Source organism: Oreochromis niloticus, linkage group LG10 (genome assembly GCF_001858045.2).
Source record: "Oreochromis niloticus isolate F11D_XX linkage group LG10, O_niloticus_UMD_NMBU, whole genome shotgun sequence".
Classification (NCBI taxonomy): Eukaryota; Metazoa; Chordata; class Actinopteri; order Cichliformes; family Cichlidae; genus Oreochromis; species Oreochromis niloticus.
This window is the reverse complement of record NC_031975.2, coordinates 25,776,917-25,799,454: the sequence shown is the minus strand read 5'-3', so window position 1 is coordinate 25,799,454 and position 22,538 is coordinate 25,776,917. Positions and strand designations below refer to the sequence as shown.

General features: G+C 40.1%; 1 protein-coding gene across 2 annotated transcripts in view; it reads right to left on the bottom strand.

Annotated features, from left to right (window-relative positions):
- tlcd3a (TLC domain containing 3A) overlaps nucleotides 1-22,035 on the bottom strand; it is a 44,676-nt gene extending 22,641 nt beyond the window's left edge. The window contains exons 1-3 of one of the 2 annotated variants that reach the window (XM_003453708.5): nucleotides 21,668-22,035; nucleotides 8,120-8,206; nucleotides 2,789-3,008 (exon numbers count right to left, since the gene is read on the bottom strand). In XM_003453708.5, coding sequence (XP_003453756.1) covers nucleotides 2,789-3,008; nucleotides 8,120-8,206; nucleotides 21,668-21,798 — 438 coding nt within the window. In that variant the 5' untranslated portion in view covers nucleotides 21,799-22,035. The remainder of the gene's footprint in view (nucleotides 1-2,788; nucleotides 3,009-8,119; nucleotides 8,207-21,667) is intronic. The other variant, XM_005458492.4, reaches the window with a different exon arrangement.
- Between the last annotated feature and the right edge of the window lie 503 nt (nucleotides 22,036-22,538).

Here is a 22,538-nt window from a genome sequence, read left to right as displayed (position 1 = left end):
GACCCGGAGCAGCATCTAGCTGTGTGTCTGAGGTAAAACAGCATTATTTTACCATTTCCATATTATTGTATAGTCACTACTGGTGCAGGTTTTGAGCTACAGTGGACTTGTTGCCAAATACAGTCTGATTGGTCAGACCTGGATCAGAAAAATGTCACAAAAATATATTAAGATTAGGAGAGTCTCAAAAATTACTTTTAAAGTGAGAAACTTTTTCATGGATTTTACATGTCCGGTGTGCAAAGGTCTTTAGTTTTAGTTTTTGTTGTGATGACATGGGTGGTCGTTATTCAACTGTAAGATCTAAGAAGTTGCGCACATTATAATATAGCAATACAAATTAGTTTATGGGTGCAGCCGGCTAACAACATTTGCTTGTGCTAACTTATAACTTGGCACTCCACCCTTTCACCAGACTATATCGCACCCAGACTTAGTTTTGTAGATTTGGGTTTACATCCTATTCACTCACAACAGTCACCACTATACTTAACTTTACCTTCAATATTAGCAACATCTTTTACTCCCAAAAAGGCACCTAGGAACAGCTTCAGTAACTACTTGAAAAATTCTTCACAATTATTTTCATTTTGTTGTATCTTTTATGTTCTACCTTGCTTTGAAAAGTGTCACATAAAAAGCTGTTCAGTTCTGACTCAGTACGGCCTGCGAAAGGACTCTTAATTAGTTTAAGCCACCTATTTGCAACAGAACTGACACCATTATTGTTTCTGTGGTTTCGTTGGTCCTTCTAAAGAGGAAGTAAAGCACTCTGCATCACAGCTTTACTGATAATGATGCTTTCAGACACCACTATGGGGAATTCAAAAAGACACAGATGCTTGGTTAACTATGAAAATGTTGTGTTGAAGATTTGTTTATACGTCTGCTTGACTCCATAAGCAACAAACAGCTTTAAAAGCATGTGCAGCAGTTCTGAGGTAGTGTTTACTGTACATTAACAAAGCGGTGAGATAACAGATGTTATGTGGAGGTGGATTAGCATGATGACGCACGTCTTTGATATAACTGCAAACCACTTTCCAAAACAATATTTTTTTATTTTAAAGTGCATTTTTCCCTCTTAATTCCAAGCAGAAGTCCATTTATTGTCCATTTATTTCAACTGAGGTTTGAAAAAAAGGACATGCAGAATGAAATCTATTTTTTGCCACCACTTAAGTAATCATTAGGAGATAATGCAGCTTAAGGCAAGAATTGATTTGAAACCACTGCACAACATTAGAGTACTCAGTAATAAAGTATTACTGGCAGTGAACACTTATTAAAGAAGACGGAAAGAGAATACTAACCCCCTTTAAGATGAATCTAGTGCTATACTGAAATAAACTAATGCCTGACTGAAAGTTCAACACATTTAACATCATTAAATTCACAGAAACATAACAGGACTTCTGTCATTTATTAATAATTTAGAGCTGGTTTCCTCACATCACTGAATATGGCCCATTTCCCCACATCAATGAGGAATTTAATTTCCAATTATGGAAAATAACAGGAAAAGAATAAAGCCATTCTATGTTAAATGCCATTTTTTCCTTTAAAAAGTCCACCCACAGGCAACGTATCTCTGACCACTCATTTATTGGACGTTTTAATTTTACTTGTTTAATCCCTCTGAGACTTTACTACTGAACCATGTCCTCGCTCTTACTTTGAAAGGTCAGTCTGCTAAACGGTGAGTTCCAGCCTTTCACGCCCTTCTCGTGTTTCCCTCCCTGGTGGCTTGCGCTTCAGTTTGCAATTGAGGTGCAAACTGGCGCACATTTCAGGTGGATCAGGATGTTGTGTCAAACATTCATTATTAGTGCACCTGCACAAAAGTTAATGAGTGAAATTTAAACTTACTATATTAGCACACAGCAGAGGCCCTGACTCAGGGTGAGGAAGACACCAGTGCAGATGACCAAGCACTTAAAAGAACTATTAGTGTAATTTATGGAAAAGCTAATAATTTTATGGCTTCAGCTGGACCAGGGATGTCAAAAGTCCCTTGCACAATGCTAATGACCTGGTTATGCTAGCCATTGTCACTGTCTGAAAAGGAAGATCTCCACAATCACAGCACCAATGTGGAGGTTTTTCTGAGTAGTGTGCTCTGGAAAAGTCGCAAGCTCATGCAGCACACCTCAAGCACCAAATATAAATGCTCACAGTGTTGCGATGAGGTCACAGCTTGCACGCTCACTAACCAATGCGGTGACTTAACATGGTGATGAGGAAGCTAAAGAGGCTCTTGTAAAAAAAAGAAAAAAAGACAGATACTTGGCCTATCAAACGTTCCATCTGAACCAGAGGCAGTGAGACTCTTTGCTTACAGAGGCAAGCTACATACAAGTGGAGCTTTCTGGAAAACACAAAAGCTACAGACCCCATGCTAGGTTCAGCTGTAATGTGCTATCTAATGGGTCTACAAGCAAAAGAAGAAGTAATAACAGATGATATTGAGGGGCTATTTTCTACAGATATGAATCCAGGTGTGTCTAATAAGTTTGGCTTCTCTTTTAGTTAGACTTGTGTTGGAACAAAGCTGATTATATATAAAATATTAAACCTGCTGCTTTAGATGAAGACTGCTTTAGCACCAGTGCTACATGAAGGAGATTCATTAAATCATCCCACATAGAAATATAGCAGTCTATCACTAACATACTAACTACTTGCATGTATTAGTGTTAGTTATCTTAATTATTTATCAGTGGTACTGACATGATCCCCTAAATGCCATCTCAGTCCCTCCCTAATTTTTCCCATCAGCCCTCCTCACCAGTGTGACAGGCAGCAGGATGGTGAGCAGAGCGATGTGATGCAGGACCAGCAGGAACTCCTTACGGACAAAGGAGTTTATGGTCCTCAGTGAATGCTGCTTGTAGTCCTCGTGCCCTTTGACGTGGAAGCGGTAGTAGTGACTGAGGTACATGGCAAAGATGTCGTATGTCATGTAGGGGACACCGTACCAGATGACAAAGTAGGTGGCCAGCCAGTGCCTGAGGAAGACAAAATAAAATTGTTATCGGCGTCTACAACTAACAGCAGAATCACCCACAGGAACGCCTCTATCAAAAATGATGTTCAAATAATTAAATACTCATTATTAAGAAGTTGAGCCAGCTATCACAATGCAAAAAAAACCCCCAGACCTTTCATGAGATGCAACTCGTTTTGACCAATTGCCTATTTTACATGGTGATATGACCCCTGAAAGTTTACCCAAAATGAGCTTTTTGACGTTTTCTCCAGTGAATGATCTGAAAACAGATTAAACATCCAGGGTAACAGTGTCTGTATCCATTTCTCTACAACATAGACACAAAACTGAGGAAGTTTTGCCACTGAAATTATAATTTTACATGATACGGGCTAGTGAAATAAAAAAAAATTTAAAAAAAAAGTGCTGAACAAGTACATGATTTTTACTTTTGTTCGTAACGGGTATTAAACTGATATGGTTAGTTTTTAAACAGCTTAAGTGTGTTTTTCAGCCCTGAAAATGTTATGTGACTGCACAGTTTGCTTAAGAAGCTATAGAAACTGAGGTATATTTAAAAAAATGAAAAGTCAAATGCAGACTCATGCCTTTGCACTCTGAGAGTCTGTAATGTGGAAAATATTCAGAATATAAAAGTATAACTTTGCTTGGCTTTATAAAATTAGACAAAAAAAACTTACCTGATCCAGAGGGAGTCAGGTGGAAGACTTTCAATGGTTTTTCATGGAATGACCCATGTATGTTTGATTTATTTAAATAAAAATCATGCAAAAATCTTTACCAGAACTATAAAACCATATTAATCATTTACCAGTCTGACATTCACAGGTCACTTTGTTAGGAGCACCCATTTAGCTCACAAATATCATGGCAGCAATTCAGCACATTTATGGCTCTTTTCCACTCGCACCCATTTCGCTCAACTCTATCCGGTATTTAAGTGATGACGTATGAACCCTGTTTCCGGGTCCAAACTACTCTGTGTTTATCAAGGCCGTTGTGTCTTTAACATGTTTTAATGCTTTGTATCTTGTCCTATTTAATCTCAACAAGCCCCTAAAAAAGGCAGTGATCACTGCCGGCCTCTCTTGGTTTTTATTACCACTGTTCATTTTAAAGCTCAGGTTTTAAAACCTTACAATGTAACTACAGCCCAGCTCATGAAGCAGTATATAAATGATTAACCTCGTATTGTGGATGGATTATCTCAGTTGTTCCCCTGACTTAAGTTTGGTCCGTTTACAGCATCCTGCCATGCGATTGCATTTGTCCCGAACCATCGGGAACCCTCACGTTAACTTTTATCAAGTGGAATAAAGTTAGAGTTCATCCTCTATTGTGTGTTTATCCTGTATTATGCTAACCATAGCTGTGTAGCTAGCCACCACGTAGCAACCCTACAAACGTCACTGCTGTTTAGTTTCCGGTCTTCATTTATGTCGGAAGTGATAGCAGAACTGTATGTTTTAATTTTTTCAGAAATCCCTAAGTCAGAACGTAGTATATTACGTTTGGGTGGAAACTAGCGAGCTAACTTCCTGCTAACTTCTAACTCCATTAAATTTCATAAATTCTGTTTTCATGGATGCCTGGATGTTAAACTTAATTACCTGGTAGAGCAGCCACACTGATCATTTTATTAAAGATGAAAGAATTTAGACAGTTTTTAACTTTCAGTGATGCCACAGTGTTCGTTTGACTTTAGGACCTGAAGCGGAGTTTGACGGCTAATGACGTCAGACGACCGGATTCTACTCAGCTCAGTTTCAGTAATTACAATTGAGTGCCATCTCAATGTGGGTGGGGTTGTTATAGTAATGCAGTGTTAACTCAGCGAGCTTGGAAAAGTAGGTACCAAAGAAGTACCCAGTAACAGATACTAGTACCTTATGGAAAATCCTAAAAAGTCAAGTCAAGCCGAGTAGGTGCCAGTGGAAAAGAGGCATTAGGAATTTGGTCAGGGGGAGCTGCTGAGATCCAAATGGAGTAGGGAAGAAAGGTGATTTAACTGACTCTGTCGTGTAGTTGTTTGTGCAATGGTGCAGGGGATATTTAGTTGGTAGACTTTGGGCCTCTTAGTACCAATTGTGCATTGTTTTAACACCACAGCCCTGCTGAGTATTGCTCCAGACCATGTCCCATCCATTTACAATCAAAGTGCACTCATTTTTAATAGCTGCTTCCAGCAAAATAAGACACTGTGTCACAAAGCTCAAATGATCTCAAACTGGTTTCTTGAACATGACATTGAGCTCATTGTAATCAAATGGTCTCCACCGTTACCAGATCTGAATCCAATAGAGCACAGTGTCATATCCTGGAAGTGCATCTGACAAATCTGCAGCAACTGTGTGATGTTATCATTTCAATATGGACCAGCATCTTCGAGGAACTTTTCTGCTCTATTAGGTACACCTTGCTAATGCTGGGTTTTACCTTTACAGTGGGCAGTGAATATAGAACACAGGGAGGCCTAGGCACTATCACAGCATTTAGTCCTAGAAAAAGCTACAAGACACATTAAAAAACAAACAAACAAGACATTTACTTTCAGTAGATTTAAATAAAAACCTGCACTTTTTAACTTCCCGACTGTCCCATGCAAAGCGTCATAAAGCTTTAAGACAAGCTTGTGTAAGTACAGTAAAATAAACAGCTTGGATAGCTCCAGTAGCCTAATGAGCACTGATTACTGTGATGGTTAATTATGTGGACAGAAAGGAGTGAAGCTGCAGGGTAAAGCTGAGCTACTGACCCCTGACCTCTCACTGGCTTCTCTAGCTTTTAAGGTCAGCGGATGGAGATTAAGAACAGTAAGGCACAACAAACAGCTCAGGGAGGAATGAGGGCTACATGAGCTGATTCTGTAATGTATTGCATATACTTTCTGTATTAAATAACACAAAAGAAAGCACTAGTCCCCCAGACATACATAAAACAGAACTGCCTGGTCTCTTGCTATATAGCTTATCATTGGTGTAACTAGCATAGTAACAGAAGATAAATAATAATTTCACTGTGCTCAGCTGCTTATGTTATTTTTGTTCTTATGCGATTGGCTGTGTTTGCCTATCTGTTTATTAGCAGGATTATTGAAACAGGTATGGACACATACATGTGAAAGTTCTCTCTGGTTTGATGGAGCTTAGAAATGATTAACTTTGTGACTTGATCTGAATTCAGGTCTGGATCCAAGAATTTTTGGAAGGAATCTTTACCATTCCAAGATAGGGCATAATTAGACATTTTGTGTCTTCACTCATTTGTAGAGTGGTGGTCATTTCCAGCCTTGGTGGCAGTATGCAGGACTGCTCAGACTGTTTCAGAAATAACAACAAGAAAAGCACTGGCCTTCTCATTTGCCACCACTAAACGAAGCTTCATTTATTATAGATTACAACAAAAAATGGCTTTCACGGCAGCCCTATAGCTCAGTGCATTTCTAATTTTGTTTGTCTCTCAAATATAAAGTATAAAAAATATTGTTAAATGAGGGAAAAAGCACAATCATTTAGATAAACAATGTTGCCAGATCATATTAACCACTTTATTTGGAGTTACTGTTAGAGTCTGGCCAATCAGGTGAGTTTGAGCTACTTTAGTGGTTCCATTGTGCAGTTTATACAGTGAACACCACCATTTCTGCAACTTAGCCACTAAAGGCTAAAAGAAGGGACAGGTTGTGATGGAGAATTAGAGTATTTGTGGGTCTAACTCTGGAGCATAAGCCCCCGGGTTGAGCGCACGTCACAGGACAGCAGAACTGAGCAACGTTGTGGAGGAATTAAGCTTTGTGGGTGATTGGGGGGGGGGGGGGGGGGGGGGGGGGGCAAAGATTAGCAGTCTGAAACTGGGACTGCCAGGGTCTGGTCGCTGACTCAGTGAAGGATTAATAGGCTGGCATTAACCTAGCGTCACACTTTCCTCAGCTGCACAGAGTGGCCAGTGCTAACGCTAACAGTAACTCATTGCCAGCTGGCTGATGTGGAGGCAGCACGAAAGCAGCTGGTTCAATAAGAGAAACAGGCAGACTGCTGCCCAAGAAAAGATACTGACCTATCAATCACAAAGGAAGTTAGTCTGAAAATTTTTTACGTTACATGACTGCTTACATCATCTTCAGCAGCAGGGGGAGTCTTTCATGCTAATAATTGCAGCATAGGTACCAGATCTTCTGATTTATAACAAATTCCCAATAAAGTAAAACCATTTAAATATGTGCTGATGTGGCTCTGATGCAACAACTCTTCAGACATCACAGATTAGCGCATTTAGACTTCAGACGCTTTGCTGAATGAGCAGAGCCGTTAAGGTAAGAGCTATCACTCAGATGAGATGCAACAAAAAGTCCTCTCAACATTTCTGCTTAACCTCCAGGACAGCAATGCTGCTTCTATTTCCTGGATGACAAGCATGCAGTTTCCCAGTTACACTAAAACACCCGAATAATGGACTTTATATCTGTGGCGTAAAAACAGGAAGAAGAAATCTCAGCAGCTAAGATTATGCTAATGATAGGATGTTGTAATGCTAGCAGTCAAGTGAGCAGGCGGCCACAGATTAACCAAAAACAGTTGCTAAAAATAAATTTTAAAAAAAACAACAACAAAAAAAAAACTTAAACTAGTTGCTTTTAAGGTTAAGTGGGCCAAAAAGAAAAATACTAGAACAATCAAGGATTGAAAGGACAAGGAACAGTAACAGTAACCGCGGGAGAAGAGGAGACAAACAGGTCCCTGAATAAAGTGAGGAGAAGCGTGTCGATCAATGTATTTTAATTGTGAAGTATGCAAGTTCACACTTTAGACTGTGTGTGTGAAGAACGTGAAGAATTAACAGCACGAATGTTATGTCAAAGACATCAGCGAACTGTGTTAGGGCCGAGTGATTTTTCGCATTTTCACCTCACAAGCAAGCCGAGATTGTGCAGCTTCTACGACAGATTAAGCAACTTGGTTTTTGTTTGACTCAGTGAGTCAAAATTGAGGCCCGAGTCTTTGAAATAACAGATCCCACCAAAGGGAGGCCCAGGAAGCATAGCTGCTGCGTTCATGTGTTACCAGCGATAACCAATGTTTCACTAAAGGGGTTATTTACATGAAGTCTCACCTGTCGTTAATGACGTTGCCGCAGCATGATGACACAACGACAGCTCCTGCTGTGGTTGCCATGGCAGCATGGATAGAGGACACCAGCCTGCAAAAAGGGAGAACATTGTCACTTATGCACTGGATGGCTGCAACATGTAATAGAAACTTCAGAGGGATATTGTCATATGTTTTCAGTGAAGCTGACAAAAGTAATATGTTCAGATATTTATTGTCCCGACTGTGTCTTTAGAGAGCTGTCCAATCTCAACATGGCCAGCACCCCAGAAGGAAAACAAAACTTCCTTGAAGTATCTTAATGTTGTTCTGCTGGCCCTGTTAGTCCAAAACTTTAATTCCTTGGTTTATGATCAACATAGCCATCAGTTCAGCTGTACTTTGTTTTTAGTACTAATAGGCAATTGTTAACCTGCCAATATATTAACACACAGCTGAGCCCAGGGGTTTTTGTGAGTCACCAGGGGCCTTTGGGGGTGATGAAGCACAAGTGAGGTCTGCATATAGTTTATGCATGACTGCATTACGCAGGTTATGCATTATCCTGTTGGTGCTAGCCAAAATATTTTTATTACATTTTTGGTGAGGTTTCATCCCTTGTCCAGAAGGAGGACCACCAGAACAATTGTGTACACACAGGAAGCCTGTCAACCATGACTTTCTAGCTGACGGTTGGTGGCTGGCGGACCTTCCAGGCTCCAGTTTCCTGTGTAACACTGTAACCCCAACTCGCAGTGAACTGCTTACTCAGTGGACCCTCTTTGACCCCAGAAATACACCAGGCCTGCATCAAAGCCAGAGATCATCACACCCACTCAAGCCAAGCTAATGCTTGCGACTTCACATGGCGGTGTGTTTCAGAAGGGCATTCATGACACTTAAACTGGCGCTGTGTTTGTCTTTAACAAAAGCCAAGTCAAGCTGCAGAGCAGGCAAGGAGGTCAGGAAGTCAGACACAGCCATAGTTTTTCAAACAAAACCCTTGTACAGACAATGCCAAAGATACTGCCTGATATGTTTAATAACAGAGTTTCCTAACAGCAGATATGGTGATAGTTCTGATGTTAAACAGCCAATCAACAGGTGACAGTTTTCAGATGTGTGGCAGCAGACATATCTATATGTTATCATAGTAAAGATACATGGAAGTATGCTTATGACATTTCTTCACAAACTATTGGATAAGATGTATTAATATAGCAACTGTTCAGTCCTCTAGTTGGCTACAGAGCTTGATTGCGTCAGCCGTCTGGATTGAGCCATTAATCAAGCTACAAAGCAGCAGTGTCATTAAGTAAAACCTACATGGACAAAAAGTTTAAAAAAATTATTCTGGGGAAATTTCAGCATACTTGTGAAATGTTTTTGAGATTTAATTGGTTACCACTGAAACTGAAGTTATGTCTCTCCCTGAGCTTCACACTAATTACCTAAAGGAGGTGCCGCCAAGATAACTGCCTAGTGCCAAGACTTGTTTCTATAAATGCTTTGCTTAGAAAATTACACCAGTGTAATACTCAAGTTAATATTTGTGTTACTACACTCCCTATTATTATCATCTTGCTTTTAAAGTTTGATCTTTGCTACAATTATGAATAAACTCAAAATAAAAAGGCAGGTGTTGGCTTAGTTTTTTGTGATGCCATGTGGAAAATTATTGGGTCAAATAAAATTCACTCTCAGCAGATCTGAGCTGATAAAACTACATGCTACAAGAAAATTTAACAAATTATTTCAATCTAAGTGATATTATGCCTGTTTTCAATGTGATTCATAGCTCTAGGAACAGGGCAAAGCCCAACAAATACAGGTCAGTTTTACACAAGTGCTGCTTCAGGTGAGCCGCTTGCGCAGTCGAACCTTTAAGTTCAGTGTACCGTGACGGGATTAGCAGTACTTGGCTTCAACTTTCCTCATCTATAAACAGACCTGTGACATAGGAGAACTTGGTACATCTTTATTTGAAGTGTCACTTTGCAGTGGAGAAAGGCATGCATAACATTCAACGGCCTCGCACCTATGCAACAAGTAACTCCTAAACTGAGATCTGACTTATGTTTTATATTTATTTGCTTACGTTTATAGCAACTTCATAACAAAATTTTTTAAAAATAAATAGTGGCTGTGATGTTGTAGCCTTGATGAGTGAACAATCACAGAGAATTTGATTTTTTCTCTTGGTTCAACAGAGTTATTTTGTTCAATTTAAACAGAAAGCTGGATTATTTCACCAATTTAATTTTTGAGTGTTTTTTTTTTCTTTTTTTTTTAAAACTATGAATGACTGCTTTTGCTCAGAGAAGCTCGCTCCCTGGACGCTCTCCAACTTGGCAGCACTGACACTAAGCTGCTTTGAAATGACAAAACATGTCCTTTATTCCCCAGCAGTCACTGCGGCCATGACAGACAGCCGCCCATTTAACACAGCGCTTTGTTGACGGATTTTCCCGATGGGTCTGTTTTACATCTCCACCTACTCATCAGGAGACAAACACATGCTACCAGGCTATGTGTGTTTTGTCTGCCTATGTTTTCCCCCCACCACCCAACAGACGGCTGCCTTCGCTGAGTCTGGTGGTGCCGGAGGTTTTCATCCTCTTAAAAGGGAGTTTTTCCTTCCCACCATCTCAAAGAGCTTGCTCACATTGGATCATCTGATTTGGGGGTTTTTCTCCCCAGTACTGTACTGACTAGATCAACAATAGCTGGACCACGATGGTCCAGATCTGGACACAGACCTATTACTAGATTTTGACATAATGTTTTTATTTTACTCTGAGCAACTTTTCTTGTATTTACGGCACGTTTATTTTAATCTGCGCAGCTTTTTCTTTTGTCTTTATTGTAGCCACAGTATGTACACAAGAAACACATAGACCAATCACATGAACTGTAGCTTGTTACAGTTATATAACCCATGTTATGAGTTTTCCAGCCGATCAAATCATGTACTCACAGCAGGTCCAAACAATACGAGATGCAGAAGTCCAAAGAAATAAATAAAGTAGCTAAATAAGAGAAAAAAAGAACCTGAGACAGTGTACATGTGAAATGCACTTAAGGAAAAAGAACATTTTACTATTATTTTATTATTATTATTAATTATTTATGATTTTAATATTATTAAAGTATCCTCCACATCATTGCGAAAATTAATAACACTGAAATACTGCACTTTTATTTGACACCCAGTTGTTGAAATCGTCTCTAACTGGACCTCCTTAAATTGAATATCTTGTGAAGCTAAGTGGGATAATTACTTGGCCCTTGTAAATAATAGATGAGAGGCTTGAGCGAACTACCAAGGAAAATGATTACATATTTCTTGAGAACTGGGGTACTTAACACTGCACAAATTCTAGGCTAAGGACTTTTCATTTTCAATTTTCCAGTAAAAATTAATCGCATGTACATATATTAACAGTAATTATATTGAGGTATGGCAAAGATCTAGCCTTTACTAATGTAGTGTTATAGAGTTCACTAAGATTTATTGACTAATTTAATTATTTATCCTTTAAGATATAAGTCAGCTGACTGTTTAACCAAGCTTATTGGTTTCTCATAAACTCCTTCAGTTTCCAAAGGCAAACAAACACTAAAACCATCAGGCGTGGCTGTTCTCCCAGGTGTTACAATAAAGTTTAACATACAGGCATGCATGAAAAATGGGATTTACAAAGTCTATCTGATTTAGACATTAGTAGCTTAAGGCTAACAAGTTGACATCTAAAGATGATATACTGGTTCTGTCCAAAGTATTTCTGTGAGGGAAATAAAAGCAGTTACTGACAATAACACTTGAATGGATTAAGTTTGAATAATTGACAAAAATATCTTCTGCATTGTGTCCAGCTACAGAATTAGGCTTAGGTTAATACAAACTGTAAGATGAAGGACAAACTGTTGTTACTCTATAAAAGTCCCTGCTAATGCTTTCATAATGGGTCAACAGAAAGTCTGAGATGAGCTCAGTAATAACATAAGGCTAGTTATTAATATGTTGCTGGATGAATCCTGAACCTCACCAGAGCTGTCAGATTTAACCAGACAGTTCCCCAGCAACTTCAAACAGAAGAGTTCGCCCTTATATCAGAAATATATCGGTTCCCCTTTTCCTCTCAAAAATGCTTTGCTACTTCTGGAGAGAAACGCTGAAACCTGCACTTACACTGTTCCATTTTTGTTAGTTTACTACTAATTTCTAAACCTGGGTAGATAAGATTTGTTAGTACTGAAATGAACTGGCTGAGTCGTGGTTTATTAATTAGCTCTTTGTCAGTAAGCCATCCACAGAACCTTTTACTCCCATTTGAACATTTGTGTAATAGCTACCTTATGCTAACTGACTTAGTAATGTATAGGATCAGAAACAGTTTAAAAGATGCACGCACAGTCTTGAAATTCCTCCTCAGAATGACCATAATTTACAAAACTGACTCACATCATCAGAAAAGTGTTAAAAGAGGTCAAAGTCGAGGGCCTTTTTATCTATAGACTTCTACAGGACTTTTGTGCATCCACAGGTATCATCTCTGGTTGCCATTAAAAAGAGTACTTGACGTTTCAGAAGCTAAGTCATTTTTTTAAGTGGATGAAGTTGAAAAGGGAAGCAAAAAATGCCATTCATGCATTTTTTTTGTTTTTGTCATGATTATGATGATAGCACACCTTTTAACGTGAATTGATAGTGAGCTCCCATAGATCCACCAAGGTACTACACATACAGCCACAAAGCACCCAGACATACTCAGGCTAGTTTTAGAAGGTCAAAAGTGTGCTTTCTTTCTTTTTTCTTTTTTCTTTTTTAAATGGTGCACTAACAAATGGCAGTGCTGAGGAACAAAGAGAGTATTTGTGGTTTCCTGCTTGAACCTGCAGTCAGCTCAAACCAAGGTTTATGGTGGGGGACCACGGCCATGATGCCGGCATCAGCAAATGAACAATAGCCATGTGACACTCAAGCACAAAAACCACAGGTCTGAGCTAGGAAAACTTAACAGGCCTTCTTCTCTCTTTCCCCCACAAACTCAATCCCCTCACACCGGCCTTACTGCCTTCTAAGGCTGTATGGTCTCATACTCTGTCACAAGACTCAGTTCATACAGCCAATTCATTGTGTGTCCGCCAATAACCCCCTCTCTCCCCCCTGCAGCTGAAAAGTTGAGTTCGACGGGGTGCGGAGAGTGCAGTGGGGAAAAAGGGGAAGAATGCTTTGTTGCCTTGTTCGGTAATGTTGTCTTTTCTTCCCTACTGTGTCAGGCCAGTGAACAACCTCAGCTTCCCTTTCAGTGTAGCCAGGTCTTCGCACTGACTGTTTTGTTACACATGGACTACTTGCTCTTTCGTGTTCTGTCTCTCTCTCTCTCTCTCTCTCTCTCACACACACACACACACACACACACACACACACAAATACAGTGTCTGACAGCAAGAAGTGGTGTTTTCGTTCCTCTAGTAAATGGGGTACGTAATGTGTAGGTCCATGGGCACTGCAGCAGAGCAAAAGAAAGTGACAGCAGAACCAAAAAAAGCAAACAGGGTAAAGTGCATTTCATGGCAAGAAGGCACTCTCCCACTCTTCCATCAGAACCCTTTGATTGTACAAATGGATGCTGGAACGTCACTGGCTGCCTATATGGGAAATTTTGAGTTTGAGCCAGGAGAGCAGCACATTTCCTGGTGGCTTGATGGTCATTTTGGTCAGCCACTTGATATGCAAACATTTAAGCACTGTGCCAAATCTAGACATTACAGGTATGCACTTGTTCTGATAACATCTCCCCCTCTCTTTCCAAATAAACTCCGAGTGACAACTATCACACATATTGCTGGGGCAAAATAAGATTTGCTGTTTGGCATTAAATTCCACTAACTCAAGTTTGTGTGCTTAATTCTATTGTATCCTCCCTTGGAGAAATAAATGGGGGTGCATATGGGTTGTGTTGATTGGCGCAGACCAACTCCAACTGTAATGTGCTGCCTATCTGTCTGAATTCATACATTTGCAAACCTTCACAAATCTATCCAAGAGTGACTCCAGTGTGGACGGGTAAGACCCCAGTTGTGCGGAAACGGGCAACCTGTGTGACCAAAAGTGGCTGCTGAGAGGTTGATGGTGCTGCAATCAGTCGCTGAGAGCAAAAATTCAATTCAATAACCAGGCAACCACTGATTTTTTCTAGTCTTGAGGTTTGATTATTTGCTATTTTTTCTCTAGTGTGACTGAGACTTGGGTAAGTTAAAATGCTTCAACTGGAGAAAAAAGTTACACCCTAAACCCTATGGGCACATTTCCATGTGTATATACACCCCATGGGCATGTGCCATGCGGCACACAACAGGAGTTTTACCTGCACCTTTTCACACAGGACATATGGGAAAAGTGGCATGTTAAAGCTCATGTCTGACAGTTGGTCATAGTCAGCAAATGTTTGATCCATCTCTTGGTCCAGTAATGTCACGAAAAGTTCAGCCCCGCATGTGTTAAATCAGCTAACAGAGATGAGAGGAAAAGCGAGAGGCTGGAGGTAAACAACAGAAGGAACTGGAGTCCCTGCTGAGCTCTAAAATCACCCCGATGCCGAGATGATCGTATCTTCCACAATTATTCCATTAACTTGCATTTACAGTTAAAATAAAGCTAACTGTTTGGTGTTAACACACACAAATCCTTCAGGTGTCCAATTTATGCTACTTTAGAGCTTTATAAAAGTCCTTTAATGGGAAGCCTGTGATACAAAGCATGATACAGGCAGAAGATGGAGACATTAAAGGCCAGTTTAGTGGTTGAGGGCGAGCACTGCGACATCCCGCAGGCACTGTGGCTTGTAAGAACGATGTTTTCCGATAGCTGAGCATTTGTAAATTAGCCGAAGCGTTATTCGGGAGTAGACTTCGGTGTATTTCAGTGCATAGCTAACTCAGCAGTCGGCCCTGACCAGAGCTCAGAAGAGGATTAGCTAGAGTGACAGCTTACAAATGAGCGCTCAACTGAACTGTGCAAATGTGAGCAAGTCACACTTGCTCACATTTGCCCCCCCACTAATAAGATGCAAAGTTAAAAATGTTTCTAATGTAATTATTTTATAAATCATTCACGTGGCTTGTTCAACTCTAATAAAATATGTAACTTCCTGGGATTTCTCTGTGACTACTTACTGGAGTGAAAGTACTAGAATTCAGCTGATGCTGCATAGTTGTGGTTGGCTGATATCAGTAGATCAGCAATATTCTACGGTGTAATGAATGGGAAAAACTGTGAGGTTATTAAGGATTGTTTTCTACTCGAAAAAAAAAAGATTTTTTTATCTGAAAACTGCGCTATTGTTTCTTAACTTTTAAGAAACTAGATGCCATTTAAAAGTTAGACTGTATATAAAATATGGATGTGGCAACTGAAATGTCACTGATTGGTTTGACAAGTTGTTTTTGAAGACTCAAGCTAAGCATTTTTAACCAGAGTTATTATAAAAACTAAACTAAAAAGAAGTGGAAAAAAGCATTTTAATTAAATTAAATAGAAGTAAAAACTAAAGTCACTTTTTAGACCCAGAAGCTAAATCTAGTATTTATAAACAGTCTTTGATTACTGTCTAACAGAGCAGTCCCCAACCTTTTTTGCGCCACGGACCGGTCTTTAAGGTGTCGCAGATAAATACAACAAAATAAAATGATACAACCAAGACAAAAACTGTTGTATTTTGTAATTATAATAACAAACGCAAGTTCACTGTGTAATTGTGTAACTTTTTTAGCAGTGTCCTCCTGATGCGCCAACAACATTGAAAGTAACATCCTCAACTCTGCCCCTTAATGCTCTCTGGTCACTATGGTAACGCGTAACTATTTCTTTCAAAATAAGACGCACAACTACAACATAGGAAAAGACCCAGGGAAACCGAATTACCAATAAAAAAAAACTGAAAATCATCAACTTCACACCCGAGCCTCAACTCTCGCAGCCCAGTACCAAACGACTCAGTCCGTGGCTCGGTGGTTGGGGACCGCTGGTCTAACCTATTCTGTTGCATATGCTGCATAAATTAGCACTATCCGGTCTTTAAGTCTGACGTTATTAGTCGTGTTTGGGTCCAAACTCTGCTGCAGGTCCCAAAGTCAAACGAACAATGCGGCATCACTGAGACTTGAAAAACTGTCTAAATTCTTCCATCTGTAATAACATGACGGCTGCTTTACCAGGTGTGTCAATTAAGTTACCAGGCATCCATGAAAACAGAATTTATTAAATTTAACAGAGTTAGAAGTTAGCAGGGAGTTAGCTCGCTAGTTTCCATCTAAATATAATATACCATGACTGAGAGATTTCTGAAAAAAATTAAGACGTACAGCCTTGCTAACACTTCCGATATAAATGAAGACAGGGAAGTAAACAGCAGTGACGTTTGTAGGGTTACTGAAGTTGGGCTAGCTGGTATATATAAGTCGTGTCCAAATTCATGGGCTGCATCCTCCTGAGGACCCGGCCTTCACGGTCTACGTGGGTCGGGTCCTTAGAAGGTCGGGTAGGCCGGAAGTAAACGGCTGTGAAACTGGACAGTCTAGCCTTCTGATTAGCGTCACCGCTGTCTCGGTGGAGTTTAATAAACTCAGCTGTCTGCTCCCTGCTATCTAAAATATAACAGGACACTGGCGTAAATTCTCGACCACCTCACACTTCTGTTTAATCAGTTTTCTGCTTGACGTTTATTCAGCTGTGTGAAAACCACCCGGGGGATTAATAAAGTTTTATTTTATCTAATCTAATCTAATAACTTTAATCTCAGCCAAACCGATTTACTCATGAACAAATAAAACACTGAAAAAAGCCAAACAATAACATTTTTAGGTTGCCTAAGTGACTTATATATTACGTTTAACCTGAGTAGCGAAAGTCCGCGGTGATCTGAAAATGATGTGCAGGGAGTTGTGCCGTTCTCGGCGGCTTCAGTGACCCTCGAGCTCTCGGCTAGCTATCGAGCTGGTGGGTAACAGACGTCTCCAAAAACGTTGAAGCACTGTTGCAAATATGCGATATCTTGATAAACCAAGCAGATATTTGAAGTTTACACACCCACATTCTCGCCTGAAAATATGTTAAAAGTTTATTTTGTGACCCAGAAAGATTAATAAGAGTAATTTTAAAACTTAGTAGCGGCTGCAAATGCTGCAAACTGGAGTTTGGCTGGGCCGCGCTATGAATTCTGGGATATGGTGGGCCACGAAGGACACACTTGACCCATCCTTCAAATTCGGGGAAAGGGAGGACGCATTTGTCGGCTGCATTCGGAGGAATCTACGAATTTGGACAGCCTTCGGCGCGTCGCTGTGATGTAATCTGTCTACAAATGCATCCTCAGGAGGATGCAACCCATGAATTTGGACATCCCCATTGATGTGCTACATGATCGCTAGCGACACAGCTATGTTAGCATAACATAAACACAGTGAAGCTGGAGGATGAACGCTAACATTTTTCCACTTGATAAAAGTTAACGGACCAAACTTCAGTCAGGAGAACAACTGAGATAATCCATCCACAATACGAGGTTAGACATTAATTTACTGCTGCATGAGCTGGGCTGTAGTTACAATGTATGTAGAGCTGGGCGATATAAGATTTTTTCATATCACGATATGTTTTTTTCATTTCAGGCGATAACGATATATATATCACGATATAAGCCAAATAACTATATTTGAAATAATCAGCAGCTTGTTTTGATTTAAATATTTATTTCCCATAATAAGTTCAACAGGGTAGATGTACTCAAGGAACATGAGACTTTTTCAGATAAATAAAGGCAAATATTGCAAACTACACAAAGGGCAGCCGCTAAAGCGTTTAAGTTTCAAAATAGAACAAACAAAACAGACCACTAAATTGTCAATTCTACTTAGAAACAAAATATTAATTCTAAAAAAATAAATCTTAGTTTGTTTTACAGAAGAACAGACAAAATTGACTAACTTTTGTCAATATCAAATAAACTGAGAACTAAAAGGAAATTCTCAATCTCTCCTTGTTGTATAGCTTAGCTTTTCAAACAGTTTTAACAGTTACTTTATTCTGACAAAAGCCGAATGACGAATTAGCGCTTTCAGTCAGAGATTGAGCATGCACCGCTTTATTGTATTTCCAGACTTGCTTTCGGCACAATTTACAGTGTGCGCTACTCTGTTTTTTGTCAGACTTGAAATAGCTGAAATACCTTCACACTACGAAACTTCTATGGCCCTTCCATTCGACAAGCTCTCCGGCATTGGAACCATCTGTTTTCTCTTCGATAACCTTCGGTCACGCTCTCGGTTGATTTGTCTCTAGTCGGCACACTCATTTCCTCCATTACCCGGGCGGCACGGCGGCTGGCTGTTTCCCAAACAAATACACACGTGCGGCTTGGCACTTGTGCTGTACATAACAAGTCACGTGACGTGACGCTGCGGCTGTGATTGGTTCGGCTCTGCGCTACTTAATTTGGATTGGCTGTTCTTTTTTTTTTTTTTTTTTTTTTTAAGAGCGCAAGAGAGATGAGGCCTATCGCAATAGTTTAATTTTTCTATCGAGAAAAAGTTATTTCGCAATACATATCGTTATCATTCTATCGCCCAGCTCTAAATGTATGGTTTTAAAAACTGAGCTTTAAAATGAATAGCGATAATAAAAACCGAGAGAGGCCGACAGTGATCACTGACTGTTCTTAGGACTTGTTGAGATTAAATAGGACAAAATACAAAGCTAGAGAAAAACAGTGCAATCATTTTGACATCTATGATTATTATTCCTTACATTGATGTAAAAATAATTATTCTTTCACTGATAAATTAGCAAACTGCAGCAAAAAAGCAGACAAATGCTTAGGAGGACTTGACAGCGCTAAGTAGTTGTGGGCTGCCAAGCTACATGCAGTTACATCTCCAGCGAGGTGCACAGTGTAGGTTATGTCGTAGGGTTTCCACGGGTTTGTGCATCTACGCCAGTGATTTGAGACAGAAGCATAAATCCTTTGTAAGGCAAAAGTAATGTAACAAATAGTGTAACAAATTACTTTCTTCAGAGAGATGTATTATGTATGGAGAAACATTTTTTCTAATTGCTGCATACTGGACAGCTTTCTGTAATAAGCAAAAAGAAACTCATATCATCGATCAGTGGATATTACAGTCAGACTGTAGTTAGGACCATTTTATATACAGCTCTGGTCAAAAGCTTACATGCAATCATTATGGGGATGAAATTCATGGTAAATTTGAGCTTTTAATGATTTCCTTGAACTCTTCTTTTTCCAGGGTGCAATGACTGTACAGCATACATCTTTTAGGACTTTAAAAAACAAAACCAGGGTCAAAAGTTTACATACATCCCCACGTGGTTAAATGTCACCTTAGGAAGGTGCACATCAACCAGATGTTTTTGGTAGACATCAACAAGCTTCTGGTATAATTCTGGCTGTCTATTTGATCACTCTTTTTGATAGAATTGGGAGTTGATTTAAATTGATTGGTTTCCTGGCACTGACCCGGCTTTTAGGCATAGTCCACAAATTTTCATTAGGGTTGAGGTTTATCTTTGGGAAGGCTATTCCAGCAGCTTCATGTTTACCTGCTTTATCTATCCCAAAGCATTTTTGATTCGTGTTTGGGATCATTGTCCTGTTGGAAAACCCAACTGTGTCCAAGTTTCAACTGTCTAGCAGTTGGTTTGAGGTGACATTGAAGAATTTGTAGATAAGCCTCCTTCATTATTATTCCATGAACCAGTACCACTGGCAGCAAAACAGCCCCAAAGCATGATGCTACCACCGCTACCGTGCTTGACAGATGTTAGTGTTCCTAGGCTGGAATGCGTCACCTTTAAGGCCCCAGTATACTTGCCACAATGGTTGCGTTGCTTACCACCACAACATCGTCTCACACTCATTTGTTTTTATACGCGCTGATGCAGTATTCTCCTGAACGCTAGGTGTCACCACTCAGACGATAGCACATCACATGAGAACTGATATAGGAGAAGTAGTAGTTAAAACTTGAAGCCAAGACATTGTTGAGTGTTTTTTCCACAAACTCTCAAGTGTTCAGTCTCAAACTGTTCCAACATCTCCCTCTGTATATCTGTACGCCTCTGAACTTCTGTACTGGAATATTAATATGGCAGTAAAAACCAGCACGATCGCAGACTCTTGTCTTTAACCCAGCTGTGGCACCCACAGCACAACGCACCATGTTAAAAAAAATCAAGATGTGCATGACCAGCCATAGCGCCACAGGATGTGATGTCAAATCTGGTGCGTGACACACAGAACTGGGGAAGCATAATGGCGCATTACACCTCCAAACATACTTGTTGTCATTGTAGCTAAATAGCTCAAACTTTATTTCATCTGATCATAAAGTTTTTCTCCAGAAGCCATTTCACTTGCCCGTGACCTTAATACGAATTAGGGAAAAGAGACTGGACGGATGACATTTGGCTTGTACATATGGGCAGCTGCAAACTTTAGTCAAGCTTGAAGGTGTTGATTTTGTGGCAGGGGCTTCTTTTTTGCTCAGTAACCTCTCACTTAACAGCGATGTAATACGCATTTCACTATAGGACACTGCTGTTCCAGAAGTTTCCAGTTCACGGCAGCCTTGAGCCCTGGTGGTTCCTGGGTTGTCCGTGAACATCCTAACCAATTTCCTATCAGCTGACGGTGATAGTTTGGACTTTCTCACTATTCTGAGTATTGGTCAGTCCAGTCAAACAAATCTTTTTTTTTTCCTTTGCAAAGAGAAACTACTAGGTGTAGTGAATAGTGATCATTAACAAGTTAACAGACCATGATCATGTCAATTTAACACTGTAAACCTTCACTTATTAAAAGGTGTAAGTAAATGTATGTATATAATATTTAAACCTGTATGGATACTTTTGTGTTTGTGTGGATTGGAGAAAACCCAAAATAGATTCAAAATTGTGCAACCAATTCTTGTTTTTAAAGTCCTTAAAGATGTATGCTGTAAAATCATTCGACGTTGGAAAAAGAACAATTCAAAAAAAATCGTTAAAAGCCCCATGACAATCATGCCCATGATAAGTACATGTAAACTTCGGACCACAATTGAATGCATGTTAGTGCACCTTTTTAAGCACATTATATCATCGATTTCGCGATCAAGCAAACAAATAACAAAGCACTTGGTGCATCATGCTTACAAAGACTCTTTTTAAAGCCTGCTGTGGTATTTTCCTACAGGGGACCCATAGTTTGGATTTGCTGTATCTGCAAATCACCGTTACAAACACTCTTCGGGGATTATTGAGCCCAATTTGCAGAAAAGGGAGCACAACAACAATTTAGAAATAAATAGAAAAATATATCTTGCTTAAAATGACCACACTGGGTACTCAACATGAATAAGTTTCCGTCATGTATGAAAAAAAAATACAACACACCAAGGAGCTAACGGGATGAGGGAAAATGTCCGTAGCTACAGAGCGCGGAGTAAGCTAGCACCGGGCGCTAGTTAGTGAGTTTGTGTTGTATAAAGTGGTGAGTTTAAGCTGGTTTACCTCTCGCTGACCAGTACCACGTCGGCATCGCTCCAGTGTTTGAACACACACGGTAGGATCTTCCTGAAGGCGAAGAAGAGACCGGGGAAAACTACGGCGCCACACGCTAAAACTTGCAACATCCTGCTCATATTTTCCTCTCTAGCCGCCAGGACACCTGACTCTCTCTCTCCCCTCCGCGAGCTTCGACGGTTTACACGCGGCTGTGAGGCATTTTTCACGCGGCCGGGTTCGGCGTCTCTTACCGGGAACAGTCCACCATCAGCACACACACTCACACATACTCACACACTCACACACACTCCACCGAGGCTCAGCAGCAGCAGCACCAGTGTTGAGCTAACGGCAAACAGATGTCAACTACCCGTGGAGACTTTCAAAATAAAAGGCTTGACCTGCGTGTTTCCCCTAGCGGAAGCGGTAAAATCGCAACACCAACCCCACTAGGCTTTTATTTTGAAGGCCATCCTTTTCGCAGCATTTACGGTAAATTTAACAACTTGGAATTTAACAGTGTTTTATTGAATTGCGGCTTGTGCTTTCAGCTTAACTTAAATCTAAATATTAAAGCCTTTGCAGCTGTCGTGTATGTGCTATAACACATAGGCGAACTACGTCCTTTAGCGAAAGTAGTCATACAACAAAATCAGTAGTTGCGTAAGCAGGCATTCAATTTTTTGTTTCTCCACTTGGGGGCAGTGCAAGTGTTATATCATCACCAAGTTTGTGTGACGGATGTGTTATGGAGCACTTGTCAGCAGATAGAGCTAAATTATCAGATGAGTAAGAGACGTGTGTAGTATTCACCATCGACTGAGCGACTGAGTAAAGCCATGTGTGGCATTTAAATTGTCCTCTGTGCTCAGCAGCT